The sequence below is a fragment of the Anabas testudineus genome, chromosome 21 (genome assembly GCF_900324465.2).
Source record: "Anabas testudineus chromosome 21, fAnaTes1.2, whole genome shotgun sequence".
NCBI classification, from domain to species: domain Eukaryota; kingdom Metazoa; phylum Chordata; class Actinopteri; order Anabantiformes; family Anabantidae; genus Anabas; species Anabas testudineus.
In genome coordinates this window covers 7,392,426-7,407,925 of record NC_046629.1, presented here as the reverse complement: position 1 = coordinate 7,407,925, position 15,500 = coordinate 7,392,426, and the positions used below count along the sequence as shown (strand labels likewise).

General features: G+C 39.2%; 1 protein-coding gene across 1 annotated transcript in view; it reads left to right on the top strand.

Moving 5' to 3' along the window:
- itprid2 (ITPR interacting domain containing 2) overlaps positions 1-15,500 on the top strand; it is a 33,550-nt gene that overhangs the window by 12,271 nt on the left and 5,779 nt on the right. The window contains exons 7-15 of the mRNA XM_026376220.1: positions 3,483-3,522; positions 3,741-3,836; positions 5,939-6,086; positions 6,243-6,303; positions 12,685-12,792; positions 12,965-13,328; positions 13,854-14,076; positions 14,585-14,636; positions 15,380-15,462. Of these exons, the coding sequence (XP_026232005.1) occupies positions 3,483-3,522; positions 3,741-3,836; positions 5,939-6,086; positions 6,243-6,303; positions 12,685-12,792; positions 12,965-13,328; positions 13,854-14,076; positions 14,585-14,636; positions 15,380-15,462 (1,175 nt within the window). The remainder of the gene's footprint in view (positions 1-3,482; positions 3,523-3,740; positions 3,837-5,938; positions 6,087-6,242; positions 6,304-12,684; positions 12,793-12,964; positions 13,329-13,853; positions 14,077-14,584; positions 14,637-15,379; positions 15,463-15,500) is intronic.

Genomic DNA, 15,500 nt, shown 5'->3' with positions numbered 1-15,500 from the left:
AAAAAGAAAAGTCTCAGGATCTTGTTTTCACTCAAATTTACTTTTCACACCAATTTAATTAAGTTGACAATTAGTGAACTGTCAGTTTGTATTTCTTTAATGTCTCATCCAACCTGTTTCCCTGACCTGGTTGTTTTTTTAGTTTATTAAGTTCTTTCTAACTCCAAAATGCTTTCTCAAGAAAAGTAAATGTGATACAACTTTCCTGTCATGTGGTGCCACTGGTTGAAGTTCATGTTCATCATTTAACAAATCAGAAGAAGATAAAATAATTACGTCAAAGATTCCCTTTAATCTGGAGAACAGCCTAAATAAACTTGACATCCTCTGAGTCACCAATCTGTTGGTCTTTGTTGAACTAAAAAAACACTTGGTCTAATGTTTCAACTGTAGACAGATATAAAAACAAAAATGAGAAGCTGTTACCGATATGTTTTTCATTGCTCTTAAGTGCCAACCAGTCGAGTGGCTGCTTTAATGCTTTTCTGTCCAGACTCATATTTTAATAAGTTTATGCATGAAGGCAGGTTTGTGCCAGATGTAATGAAACTGTTCTACCTTCTAAATCTCCCCATATCTTTCTGAAATATAACATTGATGAGAGTGGAAGAGACATGCAGGAGTCAATTCAGTCAAGCCAGTTCTCTTCAGAAAAATGGTACAGGCACAAAGTCCCAGTAATATTTTCCTTAACGTTTTCAAGATGTCACGTTCAGTTCTTCCACAGAACTTTCCTTTCCACTGGGGATCGCCTCTCTTTTAGCTCCGCTTTTAGTCTCCTGAGAGGAATATTTGGCTCAGTGTAGCTACTTTGTTAGCTACTATGTTGTGTTCATTACATAGATGTGAACTGCGTCTGTGTCTGATGCTAAGCAAGTAGCAAACAGCTGATTATGGGAGCTGTTTGGCTCGAAACAACTGTCTGCTGCAGACGTAAACTACATTTTGATAGAGAGTGAACCAAGCCAGTAATATTCCTGTAAAACCAAAACAATAATAAGAAAGATGCTAAAGGCACAGTAGATGGTGTCGAGCTGGTGATAATCGTCATGTTTACTCCCCACAACCTTTAAATGCCCACAGTGCTCTATTGAAAGTTTTGAAAAGTTTTTCGATTTAAGTACTTGTTGAAAACCTAAACAGCCTCTTTGGTTGCGAGGCTCTCTTTACTTCCTCTATCAGCCTTAATCAGCCTAAGTCTTACCTCATTGTTATGTCCTCACAGTAAGTGTTGTAATCATGTTGAGAGTGGTATTTGACGTCTTGCAGTTGCAGAAGGCTTTGGTGGTGTCATGTATGTACAGATCCTAATAGACTGTAATCATGTCAAATGTTAACAGGACAGGATGGGAAGGGATTAAAGTGCTCATGTGCAAATAAGTTGGAAGTGAATTAGTAAATTGAAAGGTTCAGGGAGAAAAGATCATTTAGTGTAAGGAGATGTGTCATTGTCTGGTTTGGCTCTTTTAATCCGGCTGTCTGTCAGAGAAGTGTATCCACAGTGGATACAAAGAAAGAAAAAGAAATTTAGCTGAAGTGAAGTGGAAAAGAGAGAGTCTCAGTGGCAGGACGACAGGTCTCAACAGGTTCTCCTTAACTGAAAACAGCTGTCACACCTCCAACTCTTGATGACTTTTACTTCTCTGACTTAGTAATAGCTGACCTGTTTCAGGTATATTTACAAAATATGAATAATAGCAGATTTACTATTAGGGGTGCTGACTTTAATAGGTCCTCCATTTTAGAAAATGCTGTCATAGACTGACATGTTAATGTTTTTAGCTGATTATGATCGTTCGTTTAACTGATAAATTGAGGCTAAAGCTGCACAAGAATTACTCTGCAACACTTCAGGCACTAAACGTAAAGTGAAGATGCTTTTAGGAATATTATACATGCAGCAGTGAAGTCAAATGTTTTAATGTCAAGCTGTGCAATCACATTATCACTGTAATTACATAGTTAACAATTTTCAAACAAAGCTGCAGAGGTGCATCATTGTTGGCAAGAACTTTAAGTGTTTACAACCTAACAAATGTTCTTTTACATATTATTTACACATTAAACAAACCAAATATAAGGTGTTGATTAGTAAATGGTGAGAAACGTCCTCTGATTCCACTTTATAGCCAAAGCAAACTTATTTGGCTGCTCTTTCCATCTTCATATTAAATGAACAGACATGAGAGTAGTATTGATCAACTCATCCATACTTCAGCAGAAGCCTGTCTACTCTTTAAGCCCAGTGTTCATCATCATTTGTTCAGGCATGATTTTACAGAACATCAACAACTCCTACCGTATATTGAACAAGTACAAAACAGCACGTGGCCTTCAGCGAGTTAGCGAGTACAGGCACAGTGGAGATACAATACGATACACTTGCCACCGTTCATTATCTCACTTGCTTCTGTCTCCTTACATAATACCAGACTGGCTCCATCTGTTGCAGGACTTCTTGTTTTTTGGTATTTGTGGTTCTGGCCACATGTTTGACAGCTGCATGATCTGAGTTTTGTTAAACAGCCTACTGTCCTGTCATTATTCTCATAAACCTGTTGATGACTTGTCTAGAAACAACAAAACATGATATTTGTATTGCAGTGTAAAACTAGTTGGTCCTAGCATTACAAGTATGTTAAGGAAAACATGTCAGGGTGTTGTTATGGCCGATTATGTAACCTGTTTGGCTGCTTATCTTACATACTTTCAAACTGTATGTTTTCACTTTTAATGTTACAAGAGAAAAGGCTTTGATGGTGATGACTGACTGATGTGTTTGGCAAATGTAACATCATCTTTGGTATTATTAGATTAGCTGGAATGTAAACTTCCCCAGAAACCAATAAAGAGCAGGACAGAGATGCTGATGTTAACTCAACCGCACTCTGATAGCAACCAGAACTGGTCTCAGTGGGAGTGCTGCTTGTGAATGTGCATTTTTTTTGTTAACATAGTCTGTAAACCCACACACGAAGGTAGTTGCTAATGTTATACCACTTGGCACTGGAAGTAATTCTGGGTTAGGTTACAACTGTACATTGGAAAGCTAATTCTCCTTTTTCGTTCAGGTTTTACTTTGCAGCGGCTTAAAAAGACACCAATGACTAAATGTTTCATTGACAGAAGATAATTCTTAGTATCCTCAATATTTTGGGAATCCAGGTCTCGACAGACTTAGCGTGTCTGTTTACGGTCTCTAAGCTATATGATTAGACAATGACTGTTCAGGAGTTAATTATAGGGTTGATTCAGTCTGATTGTCAGTCCGACAAAAGAAGCAGTTTGAAGAACTCAATTTGAGCTCTGAGGACACTTGTGATGAGTATTTGTCACTATTTTCTGACAGTTATAGATCACATGATTATTAATTAATTATTAATTAATTAATGGTTTGATGCAGATCAATAAGATGCATTCCTTTAGTTTGATCAACAACATGCAATTTTTCTGATCTTAATTCTTTGTTTTTCTCTCTGCAGCCAACCATCTTCAATCCACAAACAGCAAAAGTGAATCCTGGTTAGTTGACTTTTATTCTCTTTACACTCTGCATTCAGCTAAATAAATAACAGTAAATAACTCTCAGACTTGTTGATTATGAAAATAATAGTTGTCTACAGCTTCAAAGTTTTCTTATGCAGGAATAATACTAACTAAATTATTTAGATCCATGAGCTAAAAAGTCCTACCTGGTTGAAAATAAAATTTCTGTGTGTGTGTTTGTGTATTAAATTTAGTTTTGGTCTTGCGGCGGAGCAGAAGAGGTGTCAGTTTAAGGAGAGAGGAAGAAGTATGAACTCCACAGGATCTGGGAAGAGCAGCACCGTGTCCAGGTCAGTACACTTCGGCAGTCTTCAGACTCCTGGAGGTTTCTGCAGGAAGTCTCCGGCAGAGATGAGCAGAATTGATTGGTTGATTGGTTCGAAAGTGAATAACAACCCTGTGTAGAGTTGTTATTCACCTTCGAAGCAATCAAATGTCACTAGTGAGAACTTGTTTCTACCCAACCAAAAACCAGAGATGTTGTTTTTTGGAAAAGGAGTGGCTCTAGGTTCTAACCCATGGTCCCCAAAATCAGATGTGGCACAATATGTTACACAAAACTGCACTAATACACTTATTACACTTATTGTAAGTCCTATGAACTGGTTTGGGTAATAGTAACAGCTCAAGCTGGTAGGTGCTCATTTGCTGTTGTTGTTGTTGTTGGTGGCGGTGGTGGTGGTGGTGGTGGGTGGTTGGGGCACAGTTATGTCATGGTTTTGTTCCAGCAGTTGGATTCATCAGATGCCGCAACTTTTTTTATGTGGGTGGCTATGGGTCTTACATCATGGGTAATCCATTCTCTGTGTTACTGATACGAGGTTTGAGAAACTCCTGGGCTGTGTTCAGTGTGATGAAGTTGAAGTATTTTTTTATGTAAATTCATGCTGAAAAACCTTTTAGGCTGGTGAGGATCAACAACTCTTCTGCTAATGTCTTCAGAAATCTTGTTTGTTCTCGCCCTGACTCACTTCTACAAACCTTTTTGTTAATATCTATTTTGAGCTTTTAGGGAAATTCAAATTATAGGTTCCCCTTAAGTAGTTTTAGAACTTGTGATGTTATAGTTCATATTTATGCTGAATTTCAAACTTTATTGCACCACTGTAAATACAATAGCTGAATGACCTTTCAGTATTTACTAGATACTCATAAGTCCTGCTGTAACATCCCCTGTAGGCTACAATGCTAATGTTGAGCAGAATGAACAACATGCTGATCATGAGTCTTGCCAGTAGTAGACCTAAAAATGTGAAGTTCTTCCTGTAGATTTGTATCTGGTCTTGTTGGAATGCAACATCAGCCGTTGGGTTCTTGGTCATCTCCTTAAACAAGGCCTTTCTTGCCAAGTTACTCCGCTTGGCCAGACAGCCAACTCTACGTTTTCAAACTTATTCAGCATTTGCTATTTCAAAATAAAGTATGCATACTTTCCATAGCCACTTTATCCACTGGATTTGTCTGACTCAGATCATTGCAGCCTCATATAAGCTACAGATAAACGTCTAAAATCGGAGGGCATTAATGGGAACTAGAGAAATTATACTGCAATTGTTACCTGCCTATGGTTTTAAGCAAGGCATGACAAATTATGAACCTGTCTTTTAAACAGTGATTGTCAGCAGAAAAGAAAAACAGCATGATATTAATCTTTCTGTTATTTTTAAGGCACTGAATCCAAACCCAGGTTTATTACATCATACGGTTTCTCCAGGAATTTGGAGTGACTCAACTAATCCCTGCAATTTTTTTAAATCCTAGCAAAAATGGGCCAAACTCAAAGAATGCTCACCATGTGAATAAAAAAAAATCCAGTGCAAATTAAACCTACACATGTATGGTACTAATGGAGCAGGACTGGGTTTTCCTGGAACTTGTCTTATTAGGTTCCACTGCACCATTTACTCCAAGGCTGCATGTCACCAAGCTTCTTCAAATGACCACATAATGCCTGAAATGAAGAGTTTGTTTCCCTAAAAAGCCCATAAACAGCACTCCTGAGATTCCTGAGAGCCATAATTTTCAATTGTACCACAACTGTTAACTAACATTAAACAAATGTTGCAGACTTTTTTGAGACGATGCTCCAAAATGAGGCTTTCTCGATGCATATTTTTGTCCATAGTAATCACACTTTTCAAGATCCTGGAGGGACTATTCCTCTACTGCTGTTCAGGTTTCTCTCCATCTCTGCCTCCTCTGTGTGTAAGAGGTACTTACTGGCTGTCTGTGTTTTCATAGTGTTTCAGAGGTGGTGGAGCAGTCACAGGAGCACCCAGACGAGATCCTCCTGACCCGGCGGTTAGACCGACTAAACTAAGCAGGAGACTAACTCACCAGCTGACTGACTTGCTGACTGAGTGACCGACTGTCTGTGTATGTGTGTCTGCAGTGTGTCAGAGCTGCTGGACCTTTACGAGGAGGACCCTGAGGAAATTCTTTTAAATCTTGGCTTTGGTCGAGAAGAACCTGACTTGGCGTCGAAGGTCCCCTCCAGGTTCTTCAACGGTTCTTCCTCAGCACGAGGCATCGACATCAAGGTACAAACTTTAAATTAACACAACTGTGGCGCGCTACGTGGATTCAGAAGTTGAACTGCTGCTAGGCGTAGCTAAATGGGGGAAAAATGCTTTAGGAGTATTATTAACTACTGATACAGTTTTATAATGTTGTCACTTCCTGCTGTTCACCTGCAGGTGTACCTAGGAGCTCAGATGCAGCGCATGGAACTGGAGAACCCCAACTACGCTCTGACTAGTATGCACCTTTTTATTCTCTACAATACTGCGTCTGTTCTAGTGTTTATGGCTTCTCTCCATTCTGTGGATGTAACTGTGTGTTCTTCTGTGATCAGTTCCTGTGGGGCAGCAGTACCCAAACACTGTGGTACTGCAGGTGGAGGGTTAACCATGTTAGTGAAGCTCAGAGGTTTATGTCCTGAAACTGTAGACAGAGGAAGTGAAGCTCAAAGACTGTGTGTATGTGTGTGTGTGGCCTGTTCCCTGTATTATTGTGATGTTTTGTGAGGTCCTTCAGCTCTTTTCGCTGTTCTGCCAATTGCCTGGACAACATAGCCAGCAAGCACAAAGATCTGTTTGTCCCTGATACACACACACACACACACACACACACACACTCAGACCTGCTCTGCTAACATCCTGGCCTCTTTTTGTTTCCAAACTTGTGTTTGCATGAAGATACTGGCCTGCTAACTGAACACACACACACACATGGCTGACATCTCTTCTTCTCAAGTCTTGACCAACGACAACACACTATGTGTGTGTAAGGAGCTGAATCTCTCTATAGCTCAACTTCCTTAGGTCTGCAGCTGCAGAAGTAAATTTTATTCCTTGATTCTTGAATCTGATCACTGGACCAAGTTTGTTTAACATACACATGAGCACCGTTTAGCTGAACCATCCTGAAGTTTGCACTTCAACATGAAATAAATTGGTCTTGACTAGAATTTGTATCTTTGCTCTTTTGGTTTGTTTATTTTTTTATGCTGATCAGTGCAGCAGATTTAAATTCTTGCCACTGTGCACTAGTTTTCCTAGTCTCATTGATCTTATACATAGTTCTTGTGTTTTTGTTTGTTTTATTTCCAGTGTTGTCTCTTAAATTCAAGTTAGTATTACTGGGTATAGAAAAAAAGTCTATTGTGCCTTTGTCAAACTTGAGCACATACCTCAGCAATTATAAAGGGAGCTGACAACACCTCAGCACCCGCTACTGATTTCAGACTATAGAGTTATGCTGAGGTTTGTTCAGCACTAAGTATCTTACAGGTAGCTCAGCTTGTGCAGCAAGCCTGAGATTAAACATTTAAAGAACCTCAATGCTTCTCTTATCAGTGCAATCATGCAGGTTGTACCGCATGGTTTACAAGTTATTTCCATTATTTGTTCTTCACAAGCCAGACGATTTCCCCCCTTTGTTGGTCTGGAATCTAGTTTATAAACAAGTCAACAAGAAATATTAGCATAGCATATGTTTTGAACAGACTCAATTGGACGACTTCTCTTAACTGTAAACCTCTGTTGTGCCATATTTTATATAAACACATAATAAAACACAAATACAAACAGTCTTCCCAGTCACCATAACTGTTATAACAGTGACATGATCCCATCTCTGCGTAGGAGAAATGGTCAAATTAGCATGAGCATGTAAATATTTAACCTTTTACATTAAGTTGATGTATTCTCGGAAAGGACATGTGGAGGAACAAGAGGTGTCTTTTACACGTTTGTGGTTCCTGTCTATCAAACTGTTGTGGATGAACTTCTCATTTTCTTTCGGCTGTGGCCGCCCTTCACACCGTGCTGTCATATTGTAAAGCTAGTCAGACATTTGTAGCCTAATCACAAGCAGCAGAAGTTCAGCCACACAAAGCAACACAAGAAAGTTGGTGCCAAAAGTCAATTTATCTGATAATGTTTGGAGTGTTAGACACTTGGATAAACTTCCATCTAATTCAGACCTTTCTTCAGTCAGTTGGTCGAAGGTCACCAGAGATATTAACCTCAATGTTAAATTTCTAAAACAAAGTCGATGACGCGGTACATTGTACACTGAGAGCAGGTGTGGCTGCTCACATGCATATTTCCCTGGGCTTATCTCAGGATTGTGACCTACAGTGGCAAGAAAAAGTATGTTAACCTTTTGAAATGTCATGGTTCGCTGCAATAATTCACGTGTTATTACTTTAGACACATCATATTTGTTAATAGTCTTGACTTAGATGAAGATCAGATCACATTTTATGACAAATTCCAAAAGGTTCATATACTTTTTCTTGCCACTGTAATTGTCTTGCTATCTGAAGATAACAACTAAATGAGTGACCAACTGTTTGGTGGCACGCACACTGAAGCTCAATGAACCGAGTCAGTAGAGGAGAAGAGGGCCAAAAAAAAAAACTGTGAATGAGCACATATTAAAAGGCCTGCTCAGTTGAAGTGGAAGCACTAATGAGGAGCTTGTTCACTGTAGAAATGCTTTTCACTGACTGATAAACACACTGTAGCACCCCCTTTCTGTCCTTCTTTTTTCTTTACTGACGTACTTATATGCACACGTAAACCGCTGTTTATTATTAATATCAGTTCATTTTCCAGTCAATCAAAGCTCTAATGTGATGTTTTTAGTTACCCTTGCACATTCACGCTAATGTTTATTAATGTGTGATGTCACTGTTGAATAAAAGTACAGTAAACATCCTCTCACATAACAACAACAACGAGTTGGCAAAAGTCAAAGCTTTTTAATTCGCAGTGCTTGCTCCTCTATAAGTGTGTTTTCTCACTAGCATCCTTTACTGAATATGGTCTCTGTCAGGTCCCAAACAAACACTGGTCCGACCTCGATCTGGCCAAAGACAGCAGGCTTTTGCTGCACAGCTAGTTGACAGCAGTTTTTCCCTTATAAAGCGTTGAGCTGTTTTGTATTCCCAACATGTTTTTTTTAAGTGCATTTAGCATTCAGCTGGTGGAGGGTTATTGGCAAAGGCCAATTGTGCTGATTTTTCAGTTATTGGATACTTCACAAGTTTGTTTTCACGTTTCTGCTTCAGGTTGATTTAACCAATGAGTGGACCAGACTATTCTCACGAGTCTTGGAGTGATGCATTTTGGTTTGCTTGGATTTTTCTTTAGGTGAAAAGAAACCAAACCAAAGAGGAAAATTAAAATCAACTTTGCCCTGAAACATCAGCAGTGTCTTTGTAAGGGTGTTTGCAAACATGTCTTGTTTAGTCTGATTCTAACTCGCTTTCGATTTGCTTTCCCCCTTGGTGGGGGTTCGTTTGAGCAGGTCTGAACACAGCAGTTATGCATCAGACTCAATTCATGCTAAAACTCAGCACATGTTCTGTGCAGTGTTTCCATACCTAAGCTATAAGGTTTTGACACAGGACTGTAACAGCCTTGCCTGCCTTCTTCTTCTACAGCAGCCCTCCTGTGTGCTGCTGTACATAGGTTCACAGCGCCCACCACATTGTCAGAGCATAAAAACATATGCAAGAACAAGAAAGCAAACACAAGAAAGAAAATCCTGTTGAACTGAACTGGTCAAGATTGTGAGACAAACCCAGAGAAACAGCGCAGTTGGCTTTTGATAAAATGCCTAAAACATTTGCTACTGAAGGTGTCAGCGTGCTTGAAAACAGATTTGTTTATGCAGTGTGGCTTTCAACTCAATGCAAATGTATTTATATCTGAAAAAATGGAAAGTAGTGGAATATGTTTTTCTGTGAACTGCTCCTTTAACAGCCTGTGGTCTGTGTGGTTTCTGGAAGCTTTCTTCTTTTCCAGAGCTTTCTCATACTCTCCCATTGGTTCCCTGGATCCCAGTGTGTGCATGTGCATTGTTGTTTATTATGCAAGCTCAGTTCACACCATCAGAAAGAATCTCTTGGGGTGAAGAGAGAAGCAAGAAGGAGTACGGGTTGTTTTCTCTTATTCCTCACTTCCTGTTTTAGGATTTTTAGAATGAGCATTTATGCAGAGTCAGCAGTCTGCAGGAAACACTCATGCAGTATTGCTATCATCGCACTCGGCTGCTGCTCGTAATAACAGGTTCTATGATCATAGTGTGAAATCACTGTACAACTATTTGACTGAACGACTGGCTTCACATATTTAACATAAACGTTTCCTTATTATTAGTATTATTTAAACCTACAAATATTTAATCTGGTGATGTTAGCAGATTAAGCTAAAAGCTCAACATAGACATAATAATATTGGCTGTTTATGCACAAAGCAGGCCTGTAGCCTGATCATCACATCAGAGTTTTTTTTTTGTGTCCACCTGAGTCTACACCACAGCTGTACTTTCCCTTTAGCTCTGGTTTGGTCTCTGCCAGCTCTTCTGTGTTTTGCACTTATTCTTTACCTCTGTCTGTCTGCTGTTTGGTGCCGAGCTGTTTGTTTGCAGTAGATTTATGGATCGCCTGTCCTGCTGCAGCTGTAAAGAAGTTAACAAGAGCACCAAGACAGTCAGTGTTTGGCAAAAGCTGCAGTTTACATGCATGTCTGCTCAGACTTGTATTCTAATACGTTTAAACATGAGTCCAAGTAGATGTTAGGGCCAGATGAAATGAAATTCCCTCCAGGGGTTTCTGATATATATACGCTTTGACCTTAGATATTTTTACCAAATTTGAAGAGATTCTCCAAATATCACGCTCACAAAAATAGGATGGACAAGCGACCTGAAAATATAGTGGACTCAAGCCTCTGTAGATTAAAAGGAGTGACTGGTGGTAATAATATGCACACTCATATGTTGAGTTAGTAAAGTTAGAGCCACCTTAAATTAAATATAACAAAGTGTGGTTGTTGTCATACATCATACATTTGGAAAAGGAGGTCAATTCTTGGTGCAAATGCAGCAGTTTGATGCTAAAGGCTAAATGTTAAAGTAACTTGGTCTAGATTATGTGTTGTGCAATTTAAATGTATGTAGCTGTGCGTTTTTGGTCAGATGCGTGTTTTCAGCATGGTTCTGTTTTCCTGTGAAGATCTGATTTGACTGTCCTGGCACCCCAGTGGTTAAGATACATACCAGATTATCATAGTACGTGCGGATGCTCATTGCGTGTGATCCTCCTGTGGTCCCATGTCTCCTACTCACTAGAATTAGCTTTAAATTTTAATTTTAGCTTATATTTAACTAATCATTGTGGCACCTATTTTAATACAGTGCTACTATATGTTAATAGTTTTCTTCTATCCAAAGAAGATGTTTCAGTCCTTCCTCTATAGGACAGTTATACTGTATATATGAAATACATACATGACATTTATCCTTTAGAAGGTCTGTTTTTACAGGCAGGATGGGATCAGAGGTGAGACAACGAGGGCTGTGCTGTATTTCAGATGATGACGCCATTAGCTATGAGACATTTACAGAGTGACAGACAGAAGACAGAAGTGTGAGTTTCATAACATACACAGAGAATTTAGACAGTGAAGGATGGAAGAGAGGAAGGAAGGAAAGTGTGCAAGTCATCATCCTGTGAGAGACTAGACTGACAGCTTGACTTACACAACCACAGAAGAAGAAGAAGAAGAAGGAAGGAAAGAGGAGTGGCTCTGACATCTGTGTTCAGTTTTTATTTTTTTTATTCAGCTTTTACTCACATTATTCTGTCAAAGAAATGAGAATTATTAAGTGGGATCGCTGATCATTGACATGTCTTTTTTTTTTATATCTGTGTCATTTCACTTAATTCTGGGGAAGTAATCCACCGTATTCTGGCTGTATCTGAAGGTAGTCCAATGTTAAGTACTCCTTTACTCTGTACTAAATAACTAACTACCTGTACCTAAATTTTGGACATAGAGTCATCGTAATTATTACAGCTTTGTGCAAGCTCTGTTTTCATGTTTGTTTTCAGTTTATCCACTTAAAACTTTGAGTGGAGATGCAGGAAATCAAATTAGCACATTTATTGTCTGACTCTTTTTAATGACACTCAACCGGTGAATTGGCGCCAACAGTAGTTGAAGCATGATTTCTGTTCATTTTTAACATTACAATTTTTATGGACTTTCCTGAGACTTGAAAAAACTGTACTGGATTATCACAGGTGGAGTTTTACTTCGGTTTGAAGGAAAATAATAAGATGTTTTCATCTTGATAGAAGATGACGATGAGACCAAATGACACAGTAGGTTGCTTTTTAAAACCAAACTCAATGAGTTCAGGAAAGATCCAACCAGCAGAGATAGTTGAACTGGCTCAGAGGAGGAAGAGAGCTTCCTCTCTGCTGGATGTTGATATGTTCAGACCTTTAACTATCAGCTGTCTCCTGATGTACTCGGTGCCAGTCTGTACACTAAAGGCCAGTTTATTCTTGGCTTTGGATGAACACAAATGTGCACTAGAGATGTATGATTGAAGAAAATATAGTTGTTGTTGACATGTCTACACCCCTCAGTCCCCTGATCTAGTCCACTAATGATTATTGATCTCCCATTATTTGCTAAAGCACTTGAAACATTTGTGTTTCTGTATTTTTCTTTCACATTTTCCTAAATGAACAAATGTATATTTCTTTTTTTTTGTCTAGTTTTGTCTCTGTAAAGCACTTTGTGACTGTTCTTTTTTTGTGTCTGTCCCTCTCAGGTCGTTTCCGTCAGATCGAGGTCTTAACAACAGTAGCTAACGAGTTCTTCCAGCTCTACAGTCAGGTCTCTGGTCAACCTTTGCAACGCATCAACACCAGGGACCAAGGTAACACTGCAAAAAATTACTTTGAAAGTGTCAGTGTGTCAGATTTCACAGGCCAACTACTATTATTGGTAGATTCAATTTGAGATATCACTTTCTTTGACAATATTATAATATATAAATAAAAGCACTACATTTGAATGTACATCATGTGTTCATCCTGCTTCTCTCACAGGAGGAGAGGGAGGAGAAGAAGGAGGTGATGAGTCGTCTCCTCCTCTGAAAAGAACCAGTTCTGCTCGCAATATGGCCAAACTCCTGAAGAGAACCATCACCAAACACCAACTGCTCGCAGCAGCCTCCGAGTCGGCTGAAGGAACCACACCGAACCAGCACACACAGCTGAACGGACACAGCCCTTCTGATCACACACACACCAACGGAGACACCAGTTCGGAACAGGACAGCGCTACCGACACAGACCACCAGACAGAGACGTCCAGCCTCAAACACAGCCGCAAGAAAGACAGCTGTTCCTTGGCGACAGTTACCGAGGAAACCAATGGGGATGGAGAGACAGATCGGTTGACGGGCAACAGGTACAGCTGAATAAATACTAGATTTATTTAGACCTAGTATTCAGAGGCATCACTTAGATAATATAGTATATAGCAATATAGAAGTGGGTACACAAAGTCCTGTTTAAACACCTGTTAAAAATAAATAAAAAGTCTACTTAAAGAATTAAGAAACAGAACAAATCTTTATATGACATTATTAGATTTTCAAGCACTATATTGGAGCATTTAGTTTGGCTGTTTAGTGGTTCCCAAAGTCGTGACTCTAATTGCTGGATAATTATACTTATTTAAATTAAGCCATGTTAGAGGTTTTTGGAAAAGTTCTTAAACTGACAAAGGAGCTCAAAGAGTCACAAAGCAAAAGCCACTGGTTTAATTTTTAATTTATGTATGCATACATGTGTCATATGCTCACCTGCCTTGCCAGTTTCTTTAGTGTTATTTACAAACCGAGACATTTCCTGCTCACCTGTTCAAATGCTACTACGTCCAAGTTAATTTTAGTTTTGGTTTGACTGAGCTCTAACACTTTATTTTTAACAGCCCTGAACAGAGCAGAGCTGCACCAGCAGCCAATGGAGAGCATCAAACAGCATCAGATGACCTTCAATCAACCAATCAGAAAACAGTGGAGACAACCCAGGTGGCGAAAGAGGAAAAGGAGACAAACCTGGACTCAATACCAGAGAAACCTCCTCCTACGCTGGCCCCACCTCAGCTCGCCCAGCTACGCACTGAAAATGCAGACTCTTTTGACATGGAGGAGGTATTGTGGGTTCTGTATACTATATATGAGTGGCAGCAGTGTTGTCCACCCAGAGGACAGATCCACCCATACTGTAGTTCTTTGATATCAGCTTCCACCTTCAAGTTTTAACTCTCAGTGTAAAATGACGGTGAAAACCTGTTGGACCATGATGCACCAGGAGCTGGAAATCGCCTCAGAAACAAGAATATGAATCAATTCAATAGAAATCTATAAAACAGCTGGAGTTATAGGACACACTCTATCAGATTAACAGAGTTAAATCACTGGAAACCACTGGTCTGAGCTTGACTGGAACCAGTCTTCTTTATTCTGCCTTGATTGAAGCAAAACTTGTGTTTTGTCTGTGGATACTGGTGTGATTAGATGCACTGGTCTAAAAAAAAAACATCTGTCTCCTGCTAGATTATATTTTGGGTGTATGAATACTCCAATTTCAAAATCAAAATCAGCAGCTCTTTGTATATTTTCTTTAAAATGACTTTTAAATTTTTTTTTTGTCATTCAGATTCAGAGTAACGAAGATGAGGCGCCGTCAACACGATTGTCCAGAGCCACTGGTGAGTTCACCTGATCCACCTGAGCTGTCCATTAAACAAACACTAGTTATGTTTACTTTCAGTATCACACAGTCAAATGCGTTTTTTTTTTTTCAAAACACATTTGCAGTAAAAGTGAAAAGTACTAAGTAAACCAAACACTTCCAAAAATTAAATTAGACTTTATAACACTGCACAGTAAAGAGACAGGGATGCAGTACAGTGTTTTGTGTGTAGTCATAATCCTGACTGTAGGAATGTGCATTAACTCATTTTGAAGTAACTCAGTAAAAATAGAATTGCAATAACCAGAGTGATTTGTGATTAAGGCATGTACTGTATTCACACGTGACAATGAAAATGTTCTGAGTTTATTTAAACTTTGTTAAAATGGAAAATCAAGTTTTAGGTTAAGAATCACTCATTTCCACAACCTGTGTTTTAATGTGTTTTAATGTGTTTAGGTACACTTGAACTGTAGCTTCTGTTTTAGTACCTTATGTTGTCCAAGGAGAATATTTCTGTAGGATTTGAAATCTATTCTGTGCTATTTGTTGCACATATAAAGGGTTATACCGCATATGAGCATCACATTTCTGTACGCAATAAGCATGTTTTTTCTGTGTCTCTGTTCACTCAGATGTGTGAGGACAGACTACACTGCCTGGTTTTCCCAGGGTGAATGATTCCACTCTGCCACTCGCTGGACAGAGGAGGCTCTGCAGGAATAATGATAACGTTTTAATTGTCTCTGTCTCTCTCAGACTTGTTGAGGACGGTCAGTCAGCAGTCAGACAGCAGTGGGTTTGCTGAGGAGCCCTCCGCCGACTCCAACACCAATCTCAAGGTCTGTTTTTGTCTTTTGTTATACTTTTTTCTTTTGTT